Source organism: Anser anser (genome assembly GCF_964211835.1).
Source record: "Anser anser genome assembly, contig: HAP1_SCAFFOLD_150, whole genome shotgun sequence".
NCBI classification, from domain to species: Eukaryota; Metazoa; Chordata; class Aves; order Anseriformes; family Anatidae; genus Anser; species Anser anser.
The window spans coordinates 134,246-147,755 of record NW_028153968.1 but is presented as its reverse complement, the minus strand read 5'-3'; the positions used below and the strand labels follow the sequence as shown (position 1 = coordinate 147,755).

General features: G+C 35.1%; 1 protein-coding gene across 1 annotated transcript in view; it reads right to left on the bottom strand.

The window, feature by feature from the left end:
- LOC310891075 (adhesion G-protein coupled receptor V1-like) overlaps positions 1-13,510 on the bottom strand; it is a gene marked incomplete at its 5' end in the record, with an annotated part of 29,244 nt that overhangs the window by 12,255 nt on the left and 3,479 nt on the right. The window contains 10 exons of the mRNA XM_083853385.1: positions 30-62; positions 661-754; positions 1,318-1,481; positions 3,039-3,218; positions 4,212-4,311; positions 4,570-4,700; positions 8,938-9,147; positions 10,573-11,387; positions 12,131-12,312; positions 12,507-12,751. Of these exons, the coding sequence (XP_083709511.1) occupies positions 30-62; positions 661-754; positions 1,318-1,481; positions 3,039-3,218; positions 4,212-4,311; positions 4,570-4,700; positions 8,938-9,147; positions 10,573-11,387; positions 12,131-12,312; positions 12,507-12,751 (2,154 nt within the window). The remainder of the gene's footprint in view (positions 1-29; positions 63-660; positions 755-1,317; positions 1,482-3,038; positions 3,219-4,211; positions 4,312-4,569; positions 4,701-8,937; positions 9,148-10,572; positions 11,388-12,130; positions 12,313-12,506; positions 12,752-13,510) is intronic.

Here is a 13,510-nt window from a genome sequence, read left to right as displayed (position 1 = left end):
ACAAATCAGCAATGAGTCTTGCAAGTTACCTTTCAATCTGTAACGAATTAACTCAGTCACTTCTATAAGCATGCAAAGAAAAGGGAAAAGAGTCAAAGAAGATGTCTGACATTATATAACTAGTCTTTAGTACCACAGGATAATCCAACAGTTCTTAAAGCTAATGACTACTATTCTACTGAATTCTGAAGAAGCAAAATGAGAAGCAGACTAAGCAAATAATAAAGATCATTGCAAGAGTAGGAAAACCATAAAATATGTTTCCTAAAAGTGATAAAAGAATAAAAACAGACTTTTTTAAAAGAGTGAGCAGAGTAGCCACATAAAGTTTTTTTTTTACTTTTTTTTTTTCCATTTTGTAGTTTGTAAATGAAAATCAGATGAAAAAATCACCAATAAACTTTTCAAATAATTGTCCTTTCCAACTGATAATTACTAACTCCTCTACGAAAATTAATTTAAATTTTCCCAGAGTTTAAAAAGCAAGAGATTAAGTGTAATAATAAATCTATTTCATATTCTATGATGTTTCTTCTAAATAACCATGTCTCATCTCAGCATAGTTGGTAAGTAAGAGGAATAATGGTAATCTCCCAAGGTAATATAATATAAACCATTAAAAAGGAAAAGTAAAAATAATTTGCTATAAGATGTTTTTACCTAGCTTAGGTGGGGATGACGTTGAATGGTTCATGATGAGTTCCACTGAAGTTAAATTAACCAAGAAGAATTCTTGCACCTCTGGTATATCATCCTGCAAAACACAAATACAGTACATCCTCTTCTCATTGTCCTTTAAGAAACTTCCACAGAAGTCACCAAAAAGGATCACACAACAAGTCTCTAATATTACTGTGACACTAGAATTCATTTTTCTGTTTTCCTGAAATAATTTTATTGGGTCTGAAACTGATTATCGTGGAAGAATTAAGTAAGACATTATATATCATGAAAAAGATCCTGTGGTGACGCTAAACTATTCTTGCAAATAAATTACTGACCGATTTTAGAGGCATGTATCTCCAGCAATGAAAAAGTATGAGCCTGTAGCCAGCCATGAAGCACACTGTTCTAAATACTACTAGATAGTTGGTAAAGTTTTAATGAGACAACTTTATTACCTTTAGACAGAGGTAGAGCTGCTTTCTGTGACTATTTGATCCCTTGTGATTTTAATATTAAGATTGAAACCATCTTTCTAAATGATAGTGAAATATAACACAGGGCTTCAAATAATGGCTGCAAGCTTTAGTTCCCAAAATATTACCCTTTTGAAATCATACAGAAAAGTACAGAATTAAAGGGTTTAGAGGTTACCTCTAGAATAGTAATATTTATGGCAACTGATGTTTCTCCTTCTTCTAAAATCAGTGAGCCAGAAGCAGGTACATAATCAGCTCCTGGTTCAGCCACAGTCTCTTCTGTCTGATTACTTACAGTGAGCAATCCTGTAACTGTGGCATAAGTAACATTGATAGTACCTGTTTAATTTGTGAGGAGAAAAAAAAAAAGAAAAAAAAAATTGTTTTTCAGTTCTTATATAATGTTCACTGGAATGGATAAAGACAAGAGATCAAATTCTCATCCACAAAATAAAAAGACTAACTGCAAAACAGAAGGATTAAAAGAGTTATCCAAAGTACATTGGAGCTAGTGTACCTTTGTTACCGTTATCAATATGCCTTCAATTTGACCTTTGCTGACTTGTCTGTCTGCATAGGACTCAAAAATCATTGGGTCCAAATGCATCCAGAAATTTGAAGTTCTGTGGACCATAAATATGAAATTGCTGAAAGACTAACTGGGACATCTCATGTACCATTAATATGAGTTTTTGCAACAAGGACACTTTTTGGGAATGACAGATATCTAAGAAAGGCTCTAAAGACAGTGCTGGGAAACACAGATTAATAAATCTAGATACTTTCCTGGGTAGATTGACAAACTTCAATAGAGAACAAAATTAGGGGACACATGGATAAATATTACCAAGCAGAAAAGTTATACATTATAGTTTTGAGAATAAAGCCACCTCTCGCTAATCTGGTAGGGTAAGTCAAGTGGCAAACATAAGGAGTATGAACCTGAAATAAAATGATAGATTAAATTAAAAGCTGCTCTATATGAAATAAAATGTAAGAGATAAAAGAGTCCTAATTAATAAATAAGTAACGATGCTTATTTTAATTCAGTGAGAGATCTTGCACTTACTATGAACAATTATCTTAAAACATTAGTTTACTGAATAGTGTTCAAAGAGTACACTAGAGTATGGACTGGTATTAAAAAATAAATGGAAAAATAGTGTCATTAAAATGTCTCTAAAACTCTCTGGTGTCTCCAGATCTTGAAAAGCACTGTAAATGTTACTTCATTTCAAAACAAGTATGGCAAAAGAAACAGCCAGATTATCACCGAGGTGTAAATATAGTCCAAAAAGGCAAATAGGAAATTATTATACATGTTTTCTCACAACATAAGTTGCTATTTTCAGGCAACAAACACAAGATTCATTTTTTTTTTCATGAAGCACACTATTGTATTGTAGAATTGAATACTATATAGTTTAAAGGATGTTAATGGATAAATTGATTCAAAGAGGAATCAGAAATTGTCAGAGGAGACATAAATTGAATTCAATGGTCTGGACACAACTTTTTCCATGTGACATTCCTAAGGTGCTGACTTCCTGAAATTCAGAGAAAAAATATGTGGGATGTGTGTACATGTCACTTTTCTCATGTTTTTTATTTTTTCTGAAGAGACTAATGCTTTGAGACAGACTCATTAGACAAAAATATGGTAACCTTAATAGCCACCTGATTGTTACAGCTTTCAGATCCCTTGCTGTATTAATGAGGATTATGACTCTAGTAATAAGTAATATTTAGTTTCCAAGTCTGCAGAAAGAAGCTTAGAAGTTCTGAAAAAAATACCAACTGTAACAAAGATTTTTCCAAACTTTCATTATCATGGCTTTTATTTGCCTAATGATAAGCAAAACAAAACTTCCTTTCTCTTGGAGTTGTTATACAGACCTAGAGATCCAAATTCTCTGTTAATAAAAAGCTGAATTGTTTTGTTTTCTTCTGGGATTAAAACCACCCTGGATGTGGAAGCAAAATTCAAAATTCCATGTGGTTCATCACTAGCTTCTACTGTTAGAACAGCTTCATATCCTTGACTATCCAAAACAGCAGCACCTGTAGAAGAAACTCCTGCAAGAGAATCAGTGGACTGCAGTGAATGAAGTGTTATGCAACTAATATTTTTGTCTTACATTATTGTTAATATTACATTTAAATAACGTTCAGTAGCCATGCAAATACCACGAAACCAAAGCTCACTGAAGTATGTGGATGGTGTGGGACCTACACACATATATATACTTACATTCTATAACAAATAGAAACAGAAATTTTATGCATACCAAGTACAAAGTCACAAAAATGTATTAAAAAATAAGAAAACTTAACAGGCCAGTGCCAAATATCAACTTCCCTATATTTTAAAAGGAAATAAACCATTTTCCCAGGAAGTACCTCCAAAAGCTTAAAACTATATTCCACTTCACAATCATTACATCAATAAACTGATATGTTTTCCAACTATTGCTTTGATGAATAATTTTGCTCATCCCGTTGGGCCACAGTGACTCTCGGAAGTTGATAAGGCACCTCGCAGCAACACAATCCATGTCAAGTTAGTTTGGTGTTTGGACATTAATTTCAGTTTGAAAAAAGGTATTTCAGAACGGATGCAGTTTAAGGCTTCTTTTCTCACTATAATTTTAATGGCAAGAATAAAATATTCTGACCACCTTGAATTCAGGGACAGATCAGTAAGTCTGCAGCTTGACAAGATTGTTTAAAAAGATAAAAATATCTGCATGTTTCATGGCAACTCTATCCATGACATATTAGTAAACTCAGTTTGCATTAAGATTAAGGGAAGAAACAACCATTGAATTAAATAGGCAGAGTTAAATCAGGATTGAAAACCATTTAAGTGTATTTGTGGAGACACGGTGGGATTTATATATACATACATAAGGACCAAGCCTATTTCAATAAAATGTTAATGAACTTTGCGTACTTTGCACCAGCTGCAGTTTGCTCAGTCCTATACCTCCAAAATGAAATAATAAAATTAAAAATATTATATTATTAAATGGTATTTTTAAGATGTAGCTGGCTATAGTTCTGCATTACCTTCTGTTTTGATGTTGTATAGGATGACTTGGTATTCTTCTTTTTCTTCAGGAATATGGTCATCCAGCAGATCAACATACAATGTTGTATTCAACGTCCCCTATTTGTTTTAAGGGTAAATTGATTAGCCATTATTTTATAAAACACAAGTGATATCATAATGACAAGTATTTTGAACAATTTCTTTAAGAAGAGTTAAGTATCAAGAATTGTAAGCTCCCTCCAGTTTGTAAGTCAAAAAGTGAGAAATTAAATAATCAAACCAAGAAAGAAGGACTGTTGAAAAGGCACACTTTTTCTCAGATCAGTTCTAATCACACTATTTTCCTGTAGCCAACATCACTGTTTATGGACTTACCTCAGGAAAAAAAAGTATTCCAGAATAGTTTGCAAAATTTTGTTTTACATTATGTCCTACTATCTTCCACTCAACAGTAACATTTCCCAGTCCTGGAGGAGTTCTTACGATGTGGAATTGTAATTGTTCTCCTAGGAATAAAGGACAAGATGCAGTGTTTCAGGGTCTCCTCTTCTACATGTTGGTTATAAAAATGAGAGGTCAAAAACATGCATCACACAGTTAAAGTATTTTTCCTGAAAGATATTGCTATTTTTGTCAGTTTGAATTTCACAGTAGTTATATACCACATTCACTTTTAATGCTGAAAAGAAAAACCTAAACTTAAACTCTTCTAGGTTTTTTTTTTCTGTTTTTAGTTCACACTTGGAAATAATTATGAACATATGAGGGAACTTGGTATAGATGAATAACTTAGAAAGGGAATGTTCATGAAAACATGCGCAAACATTAGAGCAATACAAGTCTGTAAACTGTACAAAACAGTAACTACTGTATGTACCAACAATAATAGTAGTTTTCTACAACAGTTCCCTGGAAAGAATACACATTATCTGAACATTTGCACTGTCTTGTGACTTTATTCAATGCATGCAGAAAAAAATGCTTATAATTATCTGTAAGTTCCGTTTATGTGAGTTCGAACTTACAAATATGGTCACTGTTAGAAAACAAAACATTCAGAAAATGTTAATAATTTCTTATAATCTCAGAGGTAATCAGTATTGCTGGACAATGTGCATATAAAGGAAGCAAATACTATGGTATTTTGCACATTTATAACATTTAACCCCAAAGGCACTTTAATTAAAAAGAGTAGACCTCTTAGTAGGCTTTGTAAAATGTGGAAATTGTTTTATATTCACAAGTTTTTCACAAAATTTCCATTAAATATTTTAAATGTGGACATGTGAAATTAGCATGTTATATCAACATGGAATAGATCAGTAGGCAATATTTTGCAAAACATTCACAATAGAGGACAGATGGTTATTTATAATAGGTAGGTACATGGCATTCATATTTCATATGCATTTTTCAGGTCCACAGAATTTAAGTTCAACAGCACATTTTGTCCTGCATTGGCTTTCAGAGACATGAAATATGCAGAAATCTACAATTCTGAGATTTTTGAAAACAATACATGAGATTTCTTTTGCTTATTGAAGAATTAACAAAACATAAGATAATGTTATAATAACATTATGCTGCCCAACTAGTCCCTTTGATTATGCAATTTAGAGAGCAGCAACTTAGGATGCTGTCTTGCTATTCTACTGTATTACCTTACAGAATTGTACAGCATTGTACAGCTAAAACTGGCAAGAAAAATCTGAAAATTTTCTAGTTACATTTATTTTTTGTAAGGAAGAGTCAGAGATATGCATGTATATTGGCTACCAATGAAAGAGAAAGGAATTCTTAACTTCAAGAGCCCTTAATATACTTAAATAAAATTTAATATTGTAAAGAAGTAATACAAAAACTGTATACACCCATTTTCAAATACATAAATGTGCTATTCAGCCCCAACATTTCAAACTTCAGTTAAGTCTCAGAGATGTCAACATTGATGTCGACATTGATGTCGACATCTTTGGCTTAAGTTGGTCCATGTTGCTTCTAAGAAAATTAAGGAATTCAAAATTTATTGATATCACAAGGATTCCACTTCTACAGTCAAATATCTGGATGGTAGACTCCCAATTTACAGGTTCCTCTGAGGCTAAATCATTACAGTGTTTAACACTGCACTGCAATCCACTATGTTCTATTTGAGAATTTTGCATATCCATTACAAAGAAATAAAGATTTAAAAGAAAAGTGGTTTCAATGGTTTAGTACCATTGGGAAAACACACACACACACAAATAAGGCAAAGCTTATTTCAATATATCTCTATAAGTTATAATGAATTTTCATTGAAGACTGGGAAAAATGCTTTATGATATAGAAAGCTGTTCCACTATAATCCAAACACTGAGAAGAAACTTGAAGTCATTATTACAGATTCCAAGTAGTTATTTACTGATCCATGTTTCCTACCAGCTTTACCAAGATTTTTTTGGTATTCCTATCCAGAAGAAATGCTAATATGAACACTAATTGATTTCTGAAGATTGAAAGTGTTATTAGGCTAAATTCAATATTTTTTTTATTATTTAATCCTTATCCATACTTTTACATTTCTACATTGTGACTTAATAAGTGATGCATCTCTTACATAGAGAAACAAAGAGGTGGGTATTTATCGCTGTGAAGAAGGGAGCATCAGCCGCTCTCCTCTTCCTCATTACTTTAAGCTACTGCAGTGCATTTTCTTGTAATACAGTTACACAACTGTCGCAGACCCCTGTCCAATAAAAAAATACTACACTTATCCTCAATAAGGTAAAAAATAACATGCACATTGTGAAAACAAAATGTATTCACTTAACAGAAAATTTTCAATAACACAATAACTGTAAAAGTAATGATATTTGGATTTATGTCTGGTAAATTTTGCTTTCGAATGAAAAAAATATTTTGACAAACTAAAATAATCTAAATGCCTTAGCTCTTTTGCTCTTTCTCTATTTCTCCCTTTTTCTCTCTCTTTTTTTTTTAATCAAAGACACTTAGTTCACTTGTTTTGTTTCTGGCTGGAAGGCAATGAACTATTTCTTTTCACAACCTGGAAAAATAATATAATAATAACTATATATAATAATAGAACTATAGCCAAGTACTTCAGTTTCAAGCAGCCAGCATTTGGTAGCATGCTATGAATAACATTTAACCAGTTGAAAGTATTCAGGGACTTTGGGACTGAGACAGTTTGTATTAATTCCTTGTGCTCATTAACAGCTCTTCTTAGCTAATCATATCACATCTGGCTTGGCACAGAATTAACACAAACCATACCTAGATAAAAAACCAAAGGTTATGATGCCCTTTCATGTTGGGAAAACAAAACAAAAAACCTTTGGTTGAGAAAGCCATTTTTCTTCAAACAGAAAATGTAGTGCACACATTAGGGGACAAGTTCCTGTTTTGTGAACTTTCCCTGCCCATCAGTTCAAACATCAGAGAAACGTGATACTGCAATACACTGAGATTCCATCAAAGGCCACCTAAAGCAATCACCACCAGTACTATTATCATCCTATGCAAAACTGCATCAAACTGTAGATGAAACATGCCGTGTATTCTTTAAAACAATAGTAGAAATGTTTAGTACATACCAAATTATTATTGTTCTTTCTCAAATGTTTGCTTTCTCTTATAATTGCTACTTCCCAAATCATCTGCCATAAAAAAACATCAGGTTCATGGGACAGACAAAGGGAAGATGTTACCCTAGTGTTTCTGCAGGAATGTTTTCTAGAATATTTTAAATTCTTTGTAAGTCGCTGATAGATCTGATTTGCTTATGACTATTAGGTGTGTGTATGTTGGCAGTCATGAAGTGGGCTGGCAGGAGCCTCGTGCAGGCCAACAAAGAGAAGGGCAGAGTCCTGCCCCTGGCGGGGAGCAGCCCCAGGCACCAGGGCGTGCACCCTGATGGAGAGCAGCTTGACAGAAAGGGCTTGGGGTCCTGCTGGACACTGCACTGGGCAGGAGCCAGCAACATGCCTTGTTACTAAGAAGGCTGATGGCATTCTGGGCTGAATTAGGCCAAGTATCCCTAGCAGGCTGAGAGAGCTATCCTTCCCCTCTACTCTGCACTGGTGAGGCTGCACCTGGAGCACTGGGTCCAGCTCTGGGCTCCCCAGTGCAAGACAGACCTAAACGTACTGGGAAGACTCCAACAGAGGGACACCGAGGTGATCAAGGGAAGGGAAGAGAGGCTGTGAGAGCTGAGACTGCTCAGCCTGGAGAAGGGGAGGCTCAGGGGGATCTCATCAGTGTCCTTCAATACCTGAAGGGAGGGTGGAACAGGACAGAGCCAGGCTCGTGTCAGTGGTGCCCAGGGACAGGACAAGAGGCAGCGGGCACAAACTGGAGCACAAGAGGTTCCCTCTGAATATCAGACAGCACTTTTGTGCTGTGTGGGAGCACTGGCACAGGTTGCCCAGAGAGATTGTGGGGTCTCCCTCCTTGGAGATACTCAAAAGCCTGGACATGGTCCTGAGCAACCTGCTCTAGGTGGCCCTGCTTGAGGGGGAAAGGACCAGATGACCTCCAGAGGCCCCTTCCAACCTTAAGCATTCTGTGATTCTATGAATGCTTGCAAGAGTTCAAAGTACATGTCAGGTATGTGGATATTCACTTCTTGCTGGTGTTCTCTGAACAGTGAAACACAATCATTGTGAGTCATTATCAACTGAAAGCACAAAGATGGAAACTGGCATTAAAATTTGAGCGTGGTCAACACAAAGAACACACCTTCACAACCAATAACAGATCTTGAGGCTGTATGGAAGCTTATAATTCCTGCCACATTGTCACTTGCCAGAATAATCACTGTGACAGTGTCAAAACTGGGCAAAATTCGACTCCCTCCTTCAGTATGGACCAGGCTGATTTCAATACTTTCATCATCCTCTGGCTCTGGATCATCTATAATGGGCAGCGTGACCATCTTCTTTGTTTCACCTACAAGGAGAAGAACGTATACAACCGTGTGTCCACTTGGAAACCACCTTGTAAAAAGACTCAATCATCTCATTTTGAAAATAATTAAATACATAAAATATATTAAAATTGCATGAAACAAACTTATTTACCTTTCTGGAAGTCAGTGAATGTCATTATGAAATTTTATCTAATTACTATTGATCAGTCACATTAAGCCAATAAAACGATCACATCATTAAATATACTATGTAGAAATTAATTATATAGGAATTATTTCGGAGTGCCTAGAATTCTTTATTTTCATTACAAATTCTATGACTTTAAAATTTAACTTAGAAAAGGGGAATATCATTCTTGAAAAAAAAATAAATTGCCAGGTGCTAAGCTCTCCGATGAACCATTTACACAAGGGTGTACATTCAATATGAGTACATTTACTGAGCCAGGGAATGCATTGAAATGGGATGACATTTTGTTAGTTCCTTGCCTTTGGGACTATCAAAGAATAATAATGTAAGCAGCAAACACCGTTAATCTCTAGTCGCTATATATCCATTAAAATTTACAACACAATCCTGTTGTTCAGTGCGTGTGCATAACCCAGCTGTGTTTTATGATCATTAGAATATCAATTTACAGAATACATATGTATTTCCTGCTAGATTGTCTTTCAAAATACTTCAAAATCAGTTTTTACTAAACTTATAACGGGTAATGTAATTACATGTCAGCCTCACAATCATTGCCAGCAGCCATGCCTTACTATTCAGATGATTTATCAAGCTAGCACACTAGAATCTTTACTACGCACCTGGAAATTGCTTTCAAAATATCAGTTCGATTAACTCAGACTTTGAAAAAATAAAATACAGCATAAAATACAGCATGCTGCATGGTACTTAAGTAATGTCTGAGAGGGACTTGTTTGTCCTGTTTGCAATTCTTTTAAATATGTTCTGTTATGTTACGTTTAAATATGTTTTGTTATGTTACAATATGATCTCAGAATTTAAAGAGATGTCATGAAAAATTAGTACTGTAGTGACCGAGGGCTAACAAAAGACCACTTAGGCCTGATTCTCATTTCCATTATCCTTGCTGTAACAACTATCTTCGACTTTATTAATCCTTACTTATGTGGTAAAGGAAATCTTTATAGTGCAATATTTATACTGCAATATTTCTTTAATAAAAACCCTTAGGTATTTATTGTGCTTAGATATTTCATTGTGCTTTGCTACCACTGTGTGTGTTCTGCAAGATAATGCTACATGCTAATGAACAACCATACTCTTTTGCACGTGTATCCTTAGCATTCAGGAAAATTTAGCCTAAGAAGAAGATATCAGTTGTCAAAACATCCACAGTATCGTGTACTTGTCACGTTCTTTTTTCTTTTTCTTAGTTTTACAAAACAGAAGCCAAAATGAGAGCTTGTCTCACCTTCAGCAAACACCAGAGTCTCACCGACACCTATAAAATCCAAGTTTGGAGTAGCAGTCCCACCAATGACACGCCATTCCACTGTCACTTGTCCCAGGCTGCCTTCTGTTCTGTGTATCATTAGCTGCACGTTGGTCTGAGGACGTTCCTCTACTTCAACATACAGACCTTTCTCTGTTGCATTGGGACTTACACTGTAGATCTTAAACACTCCAAATGCGTCTCCATTCATCATTATGATAACTGTGGAGGTATTTGGCTGTCCTATGGTTGGTTGGTTTTTTGAGCTGGCTGAGACGTTCATCAGTTCTGCTTTCAAAAGGGTTATAGTGAATCTCTCATCCAGTTCTGGCAGGCTGTCAGGCAGTATGGTAACTGTTAGATTTGCAGACTCTTCCCCTTCCTGCATTATGGCCCACTGTCTTGTAACAGGTTCATAATCACTGCCAGCGATGGCTTGTGTGCTGAAGAGGGCGAATGCACTGGTAACGTTTTTCTTGTAGGTCCGGAACCCTGAAGTGTTGTTAGTTAATGGGCTGATATCTGACGTCAGCCAAAGGCAGAGAGGAATCCCTGAGGCACTGGAAAATGTAAAGGCTGAACATGCTTGTTCTTTTAGGCACTGAGCTGCACAGGAATACACAGGGTCACTTGCTGCTGACACATTCACTCTGGTCTTGGATGGTTTGTCAGGAATTCCTTGTACAGGAGGCTCGTAGTAGGCCAGGATATCCTGACCTTGCTCCACAGCAAGAGCTACAACGTCAGTCTCAGAAGTGCTGTAGAAAATCTGCAGCTGACCAAATCTTCCCTCACTAAAAGACATTATAATAAAATAAAGTTCTGTTAGTTGACAAAGGATGTCTAATATTCTACATGTTTCTGGGTTAATAATAGAAGTGAACAAAATCAACTGACCCTTTCTGAATTGCTGAAAAATTCCAAATAACACATCAAAATGCATTCCCTTTGAAACTAGTACCAGAATAACTGAGTTATCTTATTTTTTTGTGGATAGCAAGTTTGATTATTTATAGCTTAGGTAGTAGTCTGTTAAGAATGCATATTTGTAAACATTTGGTTCTAGGAGTTAACTTAGTCTTCTTCAGGACTTGGCAGCTCTCCTTACTTGCAAGGAAGAAAAAGCCGGTGACACCCAGACTTATCATCCTTCCTCTAGGATCACATGCATAAAACCTGTTTTCCTTCTCTTATTTTCATCCTGTAAGGGCTGGCCATTTTGTCCTCCTGTTCAAATCACAGGAACAGGCTACCATGCAGGTTTAAATGATTTGATGATTAAACGGACAAAATGAATAGTACACTGTGTACGCTGAGTTTACATTGTGCATTTCAATGTATACTACGTTTAAGTAATTTATGTAATACACAGACATCTACTTCAAAAACAATGTGTTTGAAATGAAAATACATTGAGATGGCAGATCAAAGAATTGATGCACATATTTTTATGAGAGGAGCATGAAATTTGACATTATAGTGAAAACAAAAGTGAAGAATAAATAGTAATTACAAATAAAGCAAACATTATACAAACCTTCGCCTGACTGTTATGTTTGCCAGCAAATTTCTTTCTAGTGGCTCCTGAACTCGATATAAGGATTGATGAAAGAAAACTGTGCCATAAGGATTATCATTGGCAGGTATTATAATACTTGCCACGCCATCTAACCCAATAGCACCACCATTGGAGGCCTGAGTTAATTCTACACGGACAATCTCAAAGAGAAGAAAAGAAAAAGAAGTAATGCAGCTAGACAATTTGTGGTTTTTCTAACAATAATTACAAGCAAAGTATAACATGAAATTATAGCACCTTCCTGCCGGAACATTTCTTGTTTTCCATCATACATATTTCTAGAACAAGTCAAAATTAATACCATCTTCAAGGAAGATGTAAGTGCTTGACTTACTTCTTCTATTTCTGGAACATCATCAGCCAGGATTTCCAATAGTAGCATCTGAAAGGCTTCCCCAGGGGCAAAAGTAATATTGCCTGAGGCAACCTGCAAGTCCTCATCAGCAGGGTGTCCACCAATGGTAGCAACCCACTCAACAGTAACGTTACCAAGTGTCCCAGCATTGCGGATTACTGGCAGATTTATGGGTACTGATCCAGATTCAGGCTCCTCCACAGTAAATTCGGTCATCTGGAACACTGAAGTGCAGCACAAAGAGGTGTATTTCATTAACAGTAATATTTAAAATAAAAACACCATCCTAGTTACTGAATTATATATTTTATTTCACTTGATTGCATTCATTTGCACAATTAAAAAAATGTTAATCAGGTTTAAACTTCAAATTGAACTTTCAGTATCATTTTATCTGCAAATAAAATTGGCATGAAAATTCAGCCCCCACCCAAGAGTTTATTCCAACGTATCCATTGTTCAAGGCTAGCCATGATCTAAGTTTTTAGAAGACGGTCAGAAGGTAATTTTTCCCAGTGAGGAAATTTTTTATCATTTTTTATGTCACGTATGGAAAAAATGTGTCAACATATTCCATCTAAATTGTTTCAAATATAAGTCTTTCTTGTATAAAATCTTTAGTTGTTAAGAATGAAGTTAATGAATTATCCATGTGGAATTATTTACTTTTGTCAATTTCCTTTACATTTTGCTGATAAAATGGAATAACTGAAATAAAGTAGGGTACTAAAGGGAGAAAGAGTAAGTCAAATAAAATGGCTGGAAAACATACACCAGAAATACTGAAATAGAAAAAATAAATAGAAAAGATAAATTTCTAAAATGTCATTAAATTTTTGAAATTACCATTTTTTTCTCAAAACCTGTGTAATGAAACTATTTTTGGAAAGTGTCCACAATCCATTTTACTGATAATGATAGAAAGAAGAAAAACTACAATAACTAACAACCAGAACATACAAGAATGCAATTTAAGTCATATT